This window comes from Perca fluviatilis, chromosome 11, assembly GCF_010015445.1.
Source record: "Perca fluviatilis chromosome 11, GENO_Pfluv_1.0, whole genome shotgun sequence".
Lineage (NCBI taxonomy): Eukaryota > Metazoa > Chordata > Actinopteri > Perciformes > Percidae > Perca > Perca fluviatilis.
Window position 1 is genome coordinate 4,528,001 of NC_053122.1, and position 15,627 is coordinate 4,543,627.

Genomic DNA, 15,627 nt, shown 5'->3' on the forward strand with positions numbered 1-15,627 from the left:
AAAAATGACTCAAAATAACTTTCAATAAAACTGTAGAACATTTTTTTCTGCCTTTCTACAGTTGTGAACTACTGTTATTTGTAAATTATCCTTTTTAATTTATGTTTTTAGCGAGATAGCGGCGTAGTTTGGGACGTTAGCGTTTTTGAACTTACGTCAACGGTTGTTCAAGAACGTTAGCTAGTTAACGGTTGTGTTCATTTTCGGCTAGCTAACTGTTATAAAAATGTCTGTTTAAGTACGAATATAAATGATTCTGTTAACGTAATGGTGTAAAACCAACGTGTAACTTCTTACCTTTCTAACGTAATATCGTTTAACCATTTACTTCAGCTTGGTCTTTACAAGAGTCGGCAAAAGGAAGCTTATACCTGTGAATTTGGTGTGTTAACGTTACCCCATAGCATGCTAACTTTACAAAGCTATCCAAGATGTTACTTTGCTTTCTTCACTAGCTACCAAAATACATTTTGTGTGTGTGTGTGTGTGTCTCTGTCTGTGTGTGTGTGTGTGTGTGTCTGTGTGTGTGTGTGTGTGTGTGTGTCTCTGTGTGTGTCTCTGTGTGTCTCTGTCTGTGTCTCTGTCTGTGTCTCTGTCTGTGTGTGTCTCTGCATGTCTGTCTCTGTGTGTGTGTGTCTCTGTGTGTGTCTGTCTCTGTGTGTATCTCTGTCTGTGTGTGTCTCTGTGTGTATGTCTCTGTATGTGTGTGTGTCTGTGTGTGTCTCTGTGTGTATCTCTGTCTGTGTGTGTGTCTCTCTGTGTGTGTGTGTGTGTGTGTATCTGTCTCTGTTTGTGTGTGTCTGTCACTGTGTGTGTGTCTCTCTATGTGTCTGTGTGTGTCTGTCTGTGTGTGTCTCTGTCTGTGTGTGTCTGTCTGTGTGTGTCTCTGTCTGTGTGTGTGTGTGTGTCTGTCTGTGTGTGTCTGTGTGTGTGTGTGTGTGTGTGTGTCTGTCTGTCTGTGTGTGTCTCTGTCTGTGTGTGTGTGTGTGTGTGTGTGTGTCTGTCTGTGTGTGTGTGTGTGTGTGTGTGTCTGTCTGTGTGTGTGTGTGTCTCTGTCTGTGTGTGTCTGTCTCTGTGTGTCTGTCTGTGTGTGTGTGTGTGTGTGTGTGTGTCTGTGTGTGTGTGTGTGTGTGTGTGTGTGTGTGTCTGTCTGTGTGTGTGTGTCTGTGTGTGTGTGTGTGTGTGTGTCTCTTTTGTGTGTGTCTGTGTGTGTGTGTCTGTCTCTGTTTGTGTGTCTGTCTCTGTTTGTGTGTGTCTGTCTCTGTGTGTGTGTGTGTCTTTCTCTGTGTGTGTCTTTCTGTGTGTGTGTGTGTGTGTGTGTGTGTGTGTCTGTCTCTGTGTGTATCTCTGGGTGTGTGTGTCTCTGTATGTGTGTGTGTGTGTGTCTGTCTGTGTGTGTGTCTGTCTGTGTGTGTGTGTGTCTGTCTGTGTGTGTCGCTGTCTTTGTGTGTGTGTGTGTGTGTGTGTGTCTGTGTGTGTGTGTCTCTGTGTGTGTGTCTCTGTGTGTGTGTGTGTGTCTCTGTGTGTGTCTCTGTGTGTGTGTCTCTGTGTGTGTGTGTGTGTGTGTGTGTCTGCGTCCAGTCACAGAGGACCTGGTCCGCCGGCGATCCGAGCACAACGACTGTGAGATCTGGTCCCTGGAGGAAGTGTCTCTCCATCAGCAGGACATCGAGAGGATCCAGCACCTGGACGGCTGGTGCCGGGACCTGAGGATCCTCTACCTGCAGAACAACCTCATCCCCCGGATAGGTGAGGCTGCTGGGGGACGGCCCTCAGTCAGACATCCCCCGAATATCTTTAGGGATGCACCGAAATGAAAATTCTTGGCCGAAACCAAAAGCCAATTATTAGTACCATTGCATTTATGGCTATGACTGTGTACTAACTTTACCAAAATCAAGGCATTGCAATTGTATAAATTAATATTAAAGTTTAATTAAAAAAATATCTAGCAGAAATATGGCTACAATCTGATAGTCACATACAGTATACAGTAGCCTAAGAACAGAATAGCTTACCTATTATTATTATTATTATTATTATTATTATTATTATTATTATTTGAGGCACTTTCTTGCAGGATTTCACTGAACATATCAGACAGCGAGGGTGCATGCCCCTCATCTGGTGCAGAGAGACGGGTCTTTGTTTCGGCGCTCTGATCTCCTCCTGCTCCGTGCGCGCTCCGTCTCCGTCTCCACGCGGGTTCTCTGCATCCATGGCGGCCTGGATCACTTCTCGTGCGCCCTGCTTTATTTCCGCATCCAAGTGACGGTCTTTATAACGCGGATCAAGTCCAGTCGCGATGAAGTGCAGAGGATCCGAATAGATCTCACTGAAACGTGTGCTGACTGACTCTAAGAGAGTACTTTTCATTGTTTTCACTCCGCGGTCCGTCTCAACCTCGTTGCTAAGGAGACGCTTTGCAGGTGGAACGGATCGGGTACTGACACACGTGCAGGTCGCGGTTTCTGTTTGCGTCATCACAACATTTCGGCCGTATTGTTTCGGTGATAAAAGTATTTCGGGTGGTGAAAAAAAGAGAAAAAAAAAAAAGGAAAAAAGGGAAAACAGAAGTCATTGAAAACCTTGAAGGTCAGTATGAACAACACAAACAGTCGTGTTTCGGTGTTTTTATGGTGAAGCTGTAACCATCAAATGTTTGCCATTTTTACTTGAGAAAAATCTTAAAGATGAATCCATTTTTGAAAATAGTAATAATACATGGTGCTCTTTGGATGCTTTTATATAGACCTTAGTGGTCCCCTAATACTGTATCTGAAGTCTCTTTTATATAGGCCTTAGTGGTCCTCTAATACTGTATCTGAAGTCTCTTTTATATAGACCTTAGTGGTCCCCTAATACTGTATCTGAAGTCTCTTTTATATAGGCCTTAGTGGTCCTCTAATACTGTATCTGAAGTCTCTTTTATATAGGCCTTAGTGGTCCCCTAATACTGTATCTGAAGTCTCTTTTATATAGACCTTAGTGGTCCCCTAATACTGTATCTGAAGTGTCTTTTATATAGGCCTTAGTGGTCCCCTAATACTGTATCTGAAGTCTCTTTTATAGAGACCTTAGTGGTCCTCTAATACTGTATCTGAAGTCTCTTTTATATAGGCCTTAGTGGTCCCCTAATACTGTATCTGAAGTCTCTTTTATATAGACCTTAGTGGTCCTCTAATACTGTATCTGAAGTCTCTTTTATATAGACCTTAGTGGTCCCCTAATACTGTATCTGAAGTCTCTTTTATATAGACCTTACTGGTCCCCTAACACTGTATCTCAAGTCTCTTTTATATAGACCTTAATGGTCCCCTAATACTGTATCTGAAGTCTCTTTTATATAGACCTTAGTGGTCCCCTAATACTGTATCTGAAGTCTCTTTTATATAGACCTTAGTGGTCCCCTAATACTGTATCTGAAGTCTCTTTTATATGGACCTTAGTGGTCCTCTAATACTGTATCTGAAGTCTCTTTTATATAGACCTTAAGGGTCCCCTAATACTGTATCTGAAGTCTCTTTTATATAGGCCTTAGTGGTCCCCTAATACTGTATCTGAAGTCTCTTTTATATAGACCTTAGTGGTCCCCTAATACTGTATCTGAAGTCTCTTTTATATAGGCCTCAGTGGTCCCCTAATACTGTATCTGAAGTCTCTTTTATATAGACCTTAGTGGTCCCCTAATACTGTATCTGAAGTCTCTTTTATATAGACCTTAGTGGTCCCCTAATACTGTATCTGAAGTCTCTTTTATATAGACCTTAGTGGTCCCCTTAATACTGTATCTGAAGTCTCTTTTATATAGACCTTAGTGGTCCCCTAATACTGTATCTGAAGTCTCTTTTATATAGACCTTAGTGGTCCCCTAATACTGTATCTGAAGTCTCTTTTATATAGGCCTCAGTGGTCCCCTAATACTGTATCTGAAGTCTCTTTTATATAGACCTTAGTGGTCCCCTAATACTGTATCTGAAGTCTCTTTTATATAGACCTTAGTGGTCCCCTAATACTGTATCTGAAGTCTCTTTTATATAGACCTTAGTGGTCCCCTAATACTGTATCTGAAGTCTCTTTTATATAGGCCTTAGTGGTCCCCTAATACTGTATCTGAAGTCTCTTTTATATGGACCTTAGTGGTCCCCTAATACTGTATCTGAAGTCTCTTTTATATAGACCTTAGTGGTCCCCTAATACTGTATCTGAAGTCTCTTTTATATGGACCTTAGTGGTCCCCTAATACTGTATCTGAAGTCTCTTTTATATAGGCCTTAGTGGTCCTCTAATACTGTATCTGAAGTCTCTTTTATATAGACCTTAAGGGTCCCCTAATACTGTATCTGAAGTCTCTTTTATATGGACCTTAGTGGTCCCCTAATACTGTATCTGAAGTCTCTTTTATATGGACCTTAGTGGTCCCCTAATACTGTATCTGAAGTCTCTTTTATATAGACCTTAGTGGTCCCCTAATACTGTATCTGAAGTCTCTTTTATATAGACCTTAAGGGTCCCCTAATACTGTATCTGAAGTCTCTTTTATATAGACCTTAGTGGTCCCCTAATACTGTATCTGAAGTCTCTTTTATATAGACCTTAAGGGTCCCCTAATACTGTATCTGAAGCCTCTTTTATATAGACCTTAGTGGTCCCTAATACTGTATCTGAAGTCTCTTTTATATAGACCTTAGTGGTCCCCTAATACTGTATCTGAAGTCTCTTTTATATAGGCCTTAGTGGTCCCCTAATACTGTATCTGAAGTCTCTTTTATATAGACCTTAGTGGTCCCCTAATACTGTATCTGAAGTCTCTTTTATATAGACCTTAGTGGTCCCCTAATACTGTATCTGAAGTCTCTTTTATATAGGCCTTAGTGGTCCCCTAATACTGTATCTGAAGTCTCTTTTATATAGACCTTAGTGGTCCCCTAATACTGTATCTGAAGTCTCTTTTATATAGACCTTAGTGGTCCCCTAATACTGTATCTGAAGTCTCTTTTATATAGGCCTTAGTGGTCCCCTAATACTGTATCTGATGTCTCTTTCTCTCTCTCTCTCTCTCATGGGTGGGCCAAATTCTCTGGGCGGGCAAAGCAGAGAAAGGGGAGGTAACCTTGCTCCTTATGACCTCATAAGGAGAAGATTCCTGATTGGCTCATCTGAGCTTTCATTTTCTCAAAGGCAGAGCAGGATACCCAGGGCTCGGTTTACACCTATAAATATTTCTAGCCACTGGGGGGCCATAGGCAGGCTGGGGGGACTCATATTAACGTAAAAAACCCTCATGAAGTGAAAGTTTCATGCCACGAGACCTTTAAGAAGGTGTCTGTGTGTTTTTTTTTTCCCGGTCTTTTCAGGCTGCGAGAGCCTCCAGAAACTGGATCTGACGGTGAATTTCGTGGGCCGTCTGAGCAGCGTGGAGTCTCTGAAACACAACGTGCACCTCCAAGAGCTGTTTCTGGTGGGGAACCCCTGCACCGAGTTCCAGGGCTACAGGCAGTACGTGGTGGCCTCTCTGCCCCAGCTCAAGGTAACTGACCCCCGTCTCAGGGAAAGGGCCTCACCTGGTCAGTCTATGCAGTGGTGTAGTCTAGTCAGTACTTCCAGAAAAACGCTGAGTTTTTTTGTGATTGTTGCGGGTAAAAATCCTTGATTATGCGGCACGTTTTCTTAAAAAAATGAGATGGAATATGCTATATATGGTATTTATGCAATTTTATGCGATGAAATTGCGGGAACTTGCAAAAACTGCAGTTTTAGTTTTATAGATGAGCCCAAAATCTCTCCTCAGAGTGTTTAATGACCTGTACCATATGGGTCACCCTCTGTCCTCAGAGCCTTGAGGGAAATGTGTTTTTACTCCACTATTTTAACAATCCACGTGCCATAAATATGGTTGCTGATGTTGCTTCTTTACCTGTGCAAGACTCTCCATCTTTATATATATATATATATATATATATATATATATATATATATATATATATATATATATTATTTATTATTTATTATTTATTATTTATTATTTATTTTCATGACAATTTACATTGTAGATTCTCACTGAAGGCATCAAAACTATGAATGAACACATATGGAATTATGTACTTAACAAAAAAGTGTGAAATAACTGAAAACATGTCTTATATTTTAGATTCTTCAAAGTAGCCACCCTTTTTGATAACTCTGCAAACCCTTGGTGTTCTCTCAATGAGCTTCATGAGGTAGTCACCTGAAATGGTTTTACCTTCACAGGTGTGCTTTGTCAGGGTTCATTAGTGGAATTATTTCCCTTATTAATAAAAAAGCAAAGGGTGGCTACTTTGAAGAATCTAAAATATAAGACATGTTTTCAGTTCTTTCACACTTTTTTGTTAAGTACATAATTCCATATGTGTTCATTCATAGTTTTGATGCCTTCAGTGAGAATCTACAATGTAAATAGTCATGAAAATGAAAAGGAAACGTATTGAATGAGAAGGTGTGTCCAAACTTTTAGCCTGTACTGTGTGTATGTGTGTGTGTATATATATATATATATATATATATATATATATATATATATATATATATATATATATATATATATATCCTGCTTTTCGATGATGTTCACGTCGCGTAATTACGTCACTTCATAACGTTCCCATGGCAACAGGGGAAAATGGCTGCTCTTGTGTGAAGTAAACGCAACATTTTTCAACTTTCTGCCAAGATATATTATGGGACTTTTTTTGCAACGAAAATTTTAACAATCGACGTGCGATAAATATGGTTGCTGCTGTTGCTTCTTTACCTGTGCAAGACTCTCCATCTTTAGATATAGATATATAAATATATAGATATATATGTGTGTGTGTGTGTGTGTGTGTGTGTGTGTGTGTGTGTGTGTGTGTGTGTGTGTGTGTGTGTGTGTGTATATATATATATATATATATATATATATATATATATATATATATATATATAGAGAGAGAGAGAGAGAGAGAGAGAGAGAGAGAGAGAGAGAGAGAGAGAGAGAGAGAGAGAGAGAGAGAGAGAGAGGCTGATAATGCGTTGAATTATGTGATCGCAGAATCATGTTTTTCTGTTCTAATTATATGCTCTGAATACAATTTATTAAATTTTTTTAAAATTTGATTTCTGAGTGTTAGAGTGAGTTTTTCCATTTCCAGTGTTTGTTCTGTTGTCTTGTACCGTGCTTGAAGATCTGGGGATCTGTAAATATTGAGGGGAATCAGGTGGTTCAATAAATAATTAAATGAATAAAAAATGGATTCTAGGGAAAAGAATTGATTTAAAAAATCCTCACGAAAACAAAAATCACGATTACGTAAGATTTTCGATATTGTTCCCACCCCTAATGTTTATGTTTATGTATAATGCACCAACCACTGTGTTACTGTACTTGGCACTCAGTCGTTTTTCTGATCCAGATTCTGAGTTTTTAGAGTTTCTAATTCTCTGTCCTCAGCGGCTGGACGGGACGGAGATCAGCCGCTCGGAGAGGATCGCAGCCTCTCAGGGGCTGGAGGAGGCCAAGAGACGAGTCTGGGAGCAGGAGAAGGAATACCTGAAGAGGAGAGCCAGGGAGAGAGAGGAGGCGCAGAGGAAGGAAGCAGGAGAGGAGAAAGGAAACAAGGAGAGGAAACCGGGCTTCGATGGCCGCTGGTACACCGACATCAACAACACAGCGTGAGTACAAACGGCAGCGGCCTGGAGTCTGAAAGACGTTTACAGTCTCAGGTCTAAAGCAGAGGTCTTCAACAGGGGGTCCGGGACCCTTAGGGGGGTCCTCCGAGTTACTGCAGGGGGGGAGTTATTGTTAATTTCTTTAAAAATCAAAAAACTATCGTCTTAAAGGAGCTCTAAGTGATGTTGGGTGACGTCACTTCTTGTTGACGGTCAAAGTATTGTCAGACAAAAGAAACGCATAAAAGAAACGCACTGAAGGAAAGAAAGAAGCTAGTGTGTTGCATTCTGGGAAATGTAGGATCGACAAAAGATTATTTTGTCTCATTTAAGTACATCCAGTTTGTGAATTTTCACCTTTTCAGCCTAATAATAATAATAATAATAATAATACATTTAATTTATAATGCACTTTTCATCAGAGATCTCAAAGTGCTACAGGTTAGAGATAAAAACGATAGAGAAAAAATAAGTAGTTTAAAATACAAGAATAAAAAAAAATAAAACATCTAAAAGGGACCAAAAGCTTTGCAAAAGAGAAATGTCTTAAGGCCTTTTTTAAAACAGTCAGTGTGTTGAGGTGCCCTCAAGGTGTCAGGGAGGGCATTCCACAGACGTGGGGCAGCAGCACAGAAGGCCCTATCTCCCATAGTCCTGAGTCTGGTTCTGGGTCTGTGGAGGAGGTTTGAGTGAGTGGAGCGGAGGGAGCGTGTAGTGTTTTGAGGGTTGATGAGTTCTTTGAGGTAGGGAGGGGCATGTCCATGGATGCATTGATGTGTGAGGAGGGAAACCTTGTATTCAATCCTGGTGGAGACGGGAAGCCAGCGGAGTGAGTGGAGAACGGGGGTAATGTGCTCATGTTTCCGCACTCTCATCAGGATCCTAGCTGCAGAGTTTTGTATGTACTGAAGCCTCTGCAGGCTCTTTCCAGGAATCCCAATGAGCAGTGTGTTACAGTAGTCCAGTCTGGAGGAGACAAAGGCATGAACCGGCTTTTCGGCATCTGAGATGGAGAGAATGGGGCGAAGTTTGGAGATGTTACGGAGGTGGTAGAAGGAGGTCTTGCATAGGTGATTTATATGGGCTTCAAAAGTGAGTTGGGAGTCAATTTTTACACCAAGATTTGTGACTGTTGATGAGAGGGGGATGTTGGAGCCAGAAAAGGTGATGCTGGTTATGGATGATGATTTGGTCTGGTGAGGAGTGCCAACCAGGATGGCTTTGGTTTTGGAGCTGTTGAGTTGAAGGAAGTTGTGCTCCATCCATACCTTTATCTCCTCCAGACAGGTGGTGAGATTTGATGGGGATGACTGTGACTGTGGGGTTTCAGTTGTGGCATTTACATAGAGCTGTGTGTCATTGGCATAGCAGTGGAAAGAAATTTTGTGATGGTTGATGATTTGGCCAAGGGGGGTGAGGTAGAGAATGAAGAGGATGGGGCCAAGGACTGACCCCTGGGGGACACCGCAAGTAACGGTGTGTGGATTTGATTTGGAGTGGCCCAGGGAGACGTATTCTGTCCGGTTTGTGAGGTATGATTTGAACCAGCTGAGAGCAATGTCATTTAGTCCAGTGGTGAGGTGTAGCCGGTTTAAAAGAATGTCATGGTCAACAGTATCAAATGCAGCAGAAAGGTCCAGGAGTATGAGGAGAGAGGGAGCGCCAGCATCAGATGATATGAGGAGGTCATTTGTGACTCTGACGAGGGCAGTCTCTGTGCTGTGGGCAGTGCGGAAGCCTGACTGGAATTTTTCAAAGAGGTTATTATGTTTGAGGTGATCCTGAAGGTGGATGGCAACTGCTTTCTCAAGTACTTTTGATATGAAAGGGAGATTGGAGATGGGCCTATAGTTGGATAGGACTTCTGGATCAAGAGTGGATTTTTTGAGCAGTGGTCTGATAATGGCTTTTTTTAAGACAGGGGGAACGTGGCCAGTTTGGAGGGAATGGTTAATAGCAGCGGTGATCAGGGGACTTAGGACAGTGATATGGGTTTTTACCAGGGAGGTTGGGAGAGGGTCCAGGGGACAGGTGGAGGATTTCATCTTCCTGATGATGTTTTGCACCTCTTCTGATGAAACCTCAGGAAAGCAGTTTAGGGGTTTGGAGACGGTATATGTTGGGGGAACAGTTTGGGTGGGAGGACCAGAAAGGGCAGAGCGAATATGTGCAATTTTTGATGTGAAGAAATCCAGGAATTTATTGCACTGCTCTTCTGTAGTGGTAGTAAGTGGGGAGGATTGTGGTTTGAGAAGGTGGTTTATAGTGGAGAAAAGCTGCTTGGAATTTCCTGGGCTGTTTCTGATTGCATCAGAGTAAAACTGTGACCTTGCCTCTTTGAGGGACTGTGCATATGTTTGTTGTTGCTCCCGGTAAATTTGATTGTGGACAGTGAGGCCAGAGGCTCTGAAGCGCCGCTCAAGGACCCGTCCTGCTGCCTTCATCTTACGAAGCCCATCTGTGAACCAGGGTGCTGAGCGGGTGAAGGTATATATATATATATATATATAGATAGATAGATAGATAGATAGATAGATAGATAGATAGATAGATAGATAGATAGATAGAATTTAAAGATGGAGAGTCTTGCACAACAACCATATTTATGGCACGTGGATTGTTAAAATAGTGGAGTAAAAACACATTTCCCTCAAGGCTCTGAGGACAGAGGGTGACCCATATGGTACAGGTCATTAAACACTCTGAGGAGAGATTTTGGGCTCATCTATAAAACGAACCCTCTAACATGTGTCAGACGTACGTAATAAATAAGTCAACAAACCGAGCCTGTAAACTGGACTGAAGAACAGAGCTGGAGGAGGTAACGTTTGTCAACTGCTTCTTTAATTAAACTGCCTCATGAAGGATCGCACTCTGCAGAACGGAATTAGATTAGAAACTCCACTTATAAGAAAGGGTGTGTGTGTGTGTGTGTGTGTGGGTGGGTTTTTTTGTCTCTGTGTGTGTCTTTGTGTGTGTCTGTCTGTATGTGTGTGTGTCTCTGTGTGTGTGTGTGTCTGTCTGTGTGTGTGTGTGTGTGTGTGTCTGTCTGTGTGTGTCTGTGTGTATGTGTGTGTGTGTGTGTGTCTGTGTTTATGTATGTGTGTCTGTCTGTCTGTGTGTGTCTGTGTGTATGTGTGTGTGTGTGTGTCTGTGTGTGTGTCTGTCTGTGTGTGTGTGTGTTTATGTATGTGTGTGTGTATGTGTCGTCTGTGTGTGTCTGTGTGTGTGTGTGTGTGTGTGTGTATGTGTGTGTGTGTGTGTATGTGTCATGTGTGTCTGTCTGTGTGTGTGTCTCTGTGTGTCTCTGTGTGTGTGTGTGTGTCTGTGTGTCTCTGTGTGTCTCTGTGTGTGTGTGTCTGTGTGTGTGTGTCTGTGTGTCTCTGTGTGTGTGTGTCTGTGTGTGTGTGTGTGTGTGTGTCTGTGTGTCTCTGTGTGTGTGTGTGTGTGTGTGTGTGTGTGTGTCTCTGTGTGTGTGTGTGTGTGTGTGTGTGTGTGTGTGTGTGTGTGTGTGTGTATAATAAATAAGTAAACAAACAGAGCCAGTAAACTGGTCTGAAGAACAGACCTTTTGAAAGATAAAACCCTAAATCCTGATCATAATGTCTGTTTGAAGGGTTGGCTGTCTTTCTGTGTGTGTAGTCCAGCGTCGGAGGACAATAAGGAGAACCAGGACGCCGAGGGGGACGCGGTGAACCCCGACTTGGACGACGCGCGGCGCGAGAAGGAATTCTGGGAAACGCCCTGTTCGTTCACTCCTGAATCCCGTCTAGAGGCTCACCGCCACCTGGAGGAGAAGAAGAAAGCAAAGGAGAAGTAAGTGCTCTGTATTCAAGACCGCACCCATGGTTAGGGTTAAAACTAGGGATGTCCCCGTCACTATTGGCATTCACCCCGTTTACCTTCCCCTGATCACAGGCGCCGATACCGTAAAACACTGAGCACCCACTCAGTGTGTGCCAGACTGCCAGTTCATTTTTACAGTCATTTCAAATTAAACATTGCAGTTGGTGCTAAGTGGAGCGTCTGGCATAGTGTGATTGGTTATGTCGGTGGCATTGATTCTTAATTTCCCACCAAGCTGATCGCGGTTACGTGCCAGTTAATCTTTTCATCTCCAGTCCTATATCTGTATCTGTGAGAAGTGGCGCTGTCCTGAGTTGAAAGCCTACTTTACTGCTCTATTATCGAGTTAATAGGCGAGTGTGTTCGTGTCGGCCGCTGTCCATTTCCTAAGGTTCTGAAATCCCCAAAAGATTTTACTACCGTATTTTCCGGACTATTAGTCGCACTTTTTTTTCCTACTTTGGCTGATGTTATAGTCAGGTGCGACTTATATATCAAAATATATATAATTTAACATGTTAATTCATACTGAAAACATTACCGTCTACAGCCGCGAGAGGGCGCTCTAGGCTTGTGACGACTAGAACGCTGCTGCTAAACACAACTGAGAAAGAAAAGAGGTAACAAACTGCAGGTAGTAAAATATGTAGCCCGAAAACGGTAATCGAGCAGCAGAAAGAAAGATGGAAATGAGGGAGAAACTTGTGAGGGAGACTGGCGAAAAGGTGACTCTTACTGCAATGAAGAAAACAAAGAAAGCTAATCGGCTAATGGCGGGCTGAAGGCGAGATGGCCAGAGCTGGAGGAAGGAGTCGGGAGGGGCTCGTCAACGGTGCAGCTACGTCTCCACGCCTTTTAATACAACCATGCTCCACGCCCTGGTAGCTGGTTGTTCTGGGTGCTGTTGTGTAGTTGAATAACTATTAATGTGTTACGTTAACATACCGGACACCTACCGTATTCAGCCTGTTGTTCTGTGTGCTGTTGTATAGTTGACAGATAAAAAAAATGAATAAAAAATTCTAAATAAATGCAACTTATAGTCGGTGCGACTTATATGTTTTTTTCCTCTTCATGGCGCATTTTTTGACTGATGCGACTTATACTCCGGAGCGACTTATAGTCCGGAAAATACGGTACATTCTTTTTAAAAGGCTGTGCGCGTGTGAAAAACATAAATCGGCGCTTGTGCCCCCGATCATGTACATCAGCTTGTAGTGATCGCCGCCTTTAACAGGGTTCATACGCTTTGGAAAAAAAACTGGAAAAGTTATGGAATTTGAAAAATGCAAATTCCAGGGCTGGAAAGGTTTTGGAAAAATAAAAAAGACCCAGAAAGTTTTGGAAAAATCATGGAATTTTTTTTTTTTTATTAATAAATTATTTGTGATTAATAATAAAAAATTTATTTCACGTCGTCTTAACCTTAACGTTCTTTTCGGGGGGCGCGATATTACGAATCCCACTATGAACTACATAAATTGTCATTAATTTCATAGTTGAACCTCTGAGGGGTAAACTTTAACACAGATTTGTATTCTTATTGTATAATGTCGACTGACATTTTCAGGAACACATAGTCACGGAAATTTGCCGAAAAGTCATGGAAAAGTATTGGTTAAAATGCGTATGAACCCTGAAAACAGCACGTGACGTCATTACACACAGGTTTTTTTTCGCTTTAAAGCAGTTGGATGGAAACACACTTTCACCAGCTTTATTCGCACATTTTCAGGAACACATAGTCATGGAAATTTGCCAAAAAATCATGGAAAAAATCATGGAAAAAGTCCTGGAAAAAGTCCTGGAAAAAGTCCTGGAAAAGTCCTGGAAAAGTCCTGGAAAAGTCATGGAAAAGTCCTGGAAAAGTCATGGGAAAGTCATGAAATAGTCATGGACAAAGTCATGGACAAAGTCATGGACAAAGTCATGGAAAAGTCATGGAAAAGTCATGGAAAAGTCATGGAAAAAGTCATGGAAAAGTCATGGAAAAGTCATGGAAAAAGTCATGGAAAAGTCATGGGAAAGTCATAGAAAAAGTCATGGAAAAGTCATGGAAAAGTCATGAAAAAGTCATGGACAAAGAGGCTTGGACAAGTCATGGAAAAAGTCATGGGGAAGCAGTGATGGAAAGCATGGCAGAAAAGTCATGGAAGCATAAAGTCATGGAAAAAAGTCATGGAAAGGCGTAAAGTAATATGAAAAAGTCATGGAAAAGTCATGGAAAAGTCAAAAGTCAAAGTCATGGAAAAGAGTCATAGAAAAGTCATGGGAAAGTCATGGGAAAGAGATGGAAAAGTCATAGAAAAAGTCATGGAAAAAGTCATGGAAAGTCATGGAAAAGTCAAGAAGAAAGTCATGGAAAAAGTCGTGCGAGAAAATTATGGAAAAGTCAGGAAGGTACGTGGAAAAGTCGGTGGAAAGTCATAGAAAAGTCATAGAAAAAGTCATGGAAAAGTCATGGAAAAAGTCATGGAAAAGTCATGGAAAAGTATTGGTTAAAATGCGTATGAACCCTGCTTTAATCCCACACGCCCCGCACCCCAAACGCACCACCAGACTGCCTGGATGTTTTGACTCTCTGGCTGCAGTTTGCCCTTTTGGCCACTAGATGTCGCTCCATCACCAACTGTTATCCAGCTGAGAGGCTCAGTTTCAACAGAACAAATCAGAAACCCTTCAGATACACACTGATCATTATCTGCTGACACACACACACACACACACACACACACACACACACACACACACACACACACACACACACACACACACATCATGGCCAAAAGTGTGTGGACACAGGGATGTGACTGTTGGGGGAGGTTTAGGGAATAAATGTTGGTCTGTCATGGATGAAGGTGATGCTGTCGCCTTTTTATCTTTTTTTTTTTTTTTGAGGGAATATGTGTGGATACATGTTGAATTAACTTAACTCTATCTTCCGCAACCCAGAATTAAAACTTTAAAGGTATATTATGTAGCATTTCCACATTCAAATGTCTAAAAACTACAATACCTATGTTCTGTATGTTGTTGAGTTGTGTACTTACGTTATACTTAATGTTTCCAACAATGTTCAAACCTGGAGAAACTCATTTTATTCGAGGTAAGGGTCCGTTACAGTTGGTCGCATCATATCCCCTTTGTGCATGCGTCAGGGTTGCAGTTGTCTGCCAGAAGTTGACTTTTTATCGAGTTTCAAGCCTTTTTTTTGATACATTTGGTGGTTTTTTAACTCTCTTTTAACCAGATGAAGAATGCAAGTCATCAGATGTCTAGTCTGGATCAACGGAAGGACATTTCTAGCATAAAGCCGGACGTGCGCCGGATGCTTTATCCCTCCGCTTCTGCGCCGTGTGTTGGCGTTGTCTAATCCCTTCGCTACGGGAAACTGCAACAAACTTCGAGCTAGCAAGTTACACGCTGAAAATGCCAGCTTTTTGAAAGAAAATTTCGCGGAATATTGTCACGTTACTGAAAATACAGATATTAGAAGGTAATATATGAAGTCGATGCTAACTCTGGCAGCTGTAGGGCAGCTAACGTTACCTTTAGCTAGCTGTCTCCATGAAGCTCCCAGCTAAGCTCCTATAACTCGCGACGCAGTTAGGAAACCAGAACGAGCTAGCTATTGATAACATAAGCTCTTTGGCTCAGTGGATGTCGATTTTAAAGTCATGTTAAAACTATTTCCCATCCTTCTTCTGATTTCCAGCCGCAGCCTGTCACTCCCCCCTGTACTAACGTTACTCGGTACGTAACGTTAGCTCACAATGCCTTATGTTTCTCACTCCCGTGACTTATTCTTCATCAGACGTGACATGAGAAGAGGGAGATTAGCTAAAGTTAGCCAACCTATTTATAAAAATAATCACATTTGAATAGTAATTTCAGCATTCAAATACTATTGATTTTTCTACTATTCAAATTCCCCCCAAAGGCCCATTCTGAGTCGTAAAAACCCCTGCTATCTGACGTCTGGATCTTAAGTTATTATGAGAGAAAACGAGCTCAGCAAACGTTAGCGGCAGGTCAGGGGGCTCTGCAGACCAGTGTGTGCTCAGGCCAACATGTGTGCTGTGACCAACATGTGTG

The 15,627-nt window shown here is 41.9% G+C and overlaps 1 protein-coding gene across 1 annotated transcript in view; it reads left to right on the top strand.

The window, feature by feature from the left end:
- The window catches only part of dnaaf11 (dynein axonemal assembly factor 11), a 64,926-nt gene that overhangs the window by 579 nt on the left and 48,720 nt on the right, over positions 1–15,627 (top strand). The window contains exons 3-7 of the mRNA XM_039816106.1: positions 1,582–1,768; positions 2,558–2,595; positions 5,358–5,530; positions 7,469–7,689; positions 11,329–11,502. Of these exons, the coding sequence (XP_039672040.1) occupies positions 1,582–1,768; positions 2,558–2,595; positions 5,358–5,530; positions 7,469–7,689; positions 11,329–11,502 (793 nt within the window). The remainder of the gene's footprint in view (positions 1–1,581; positions 1,769–2,557; positions 2,596–5,357; positions 5,531–7,468; positions 7,690–11,328; positions 11,503–15,627) is intronic.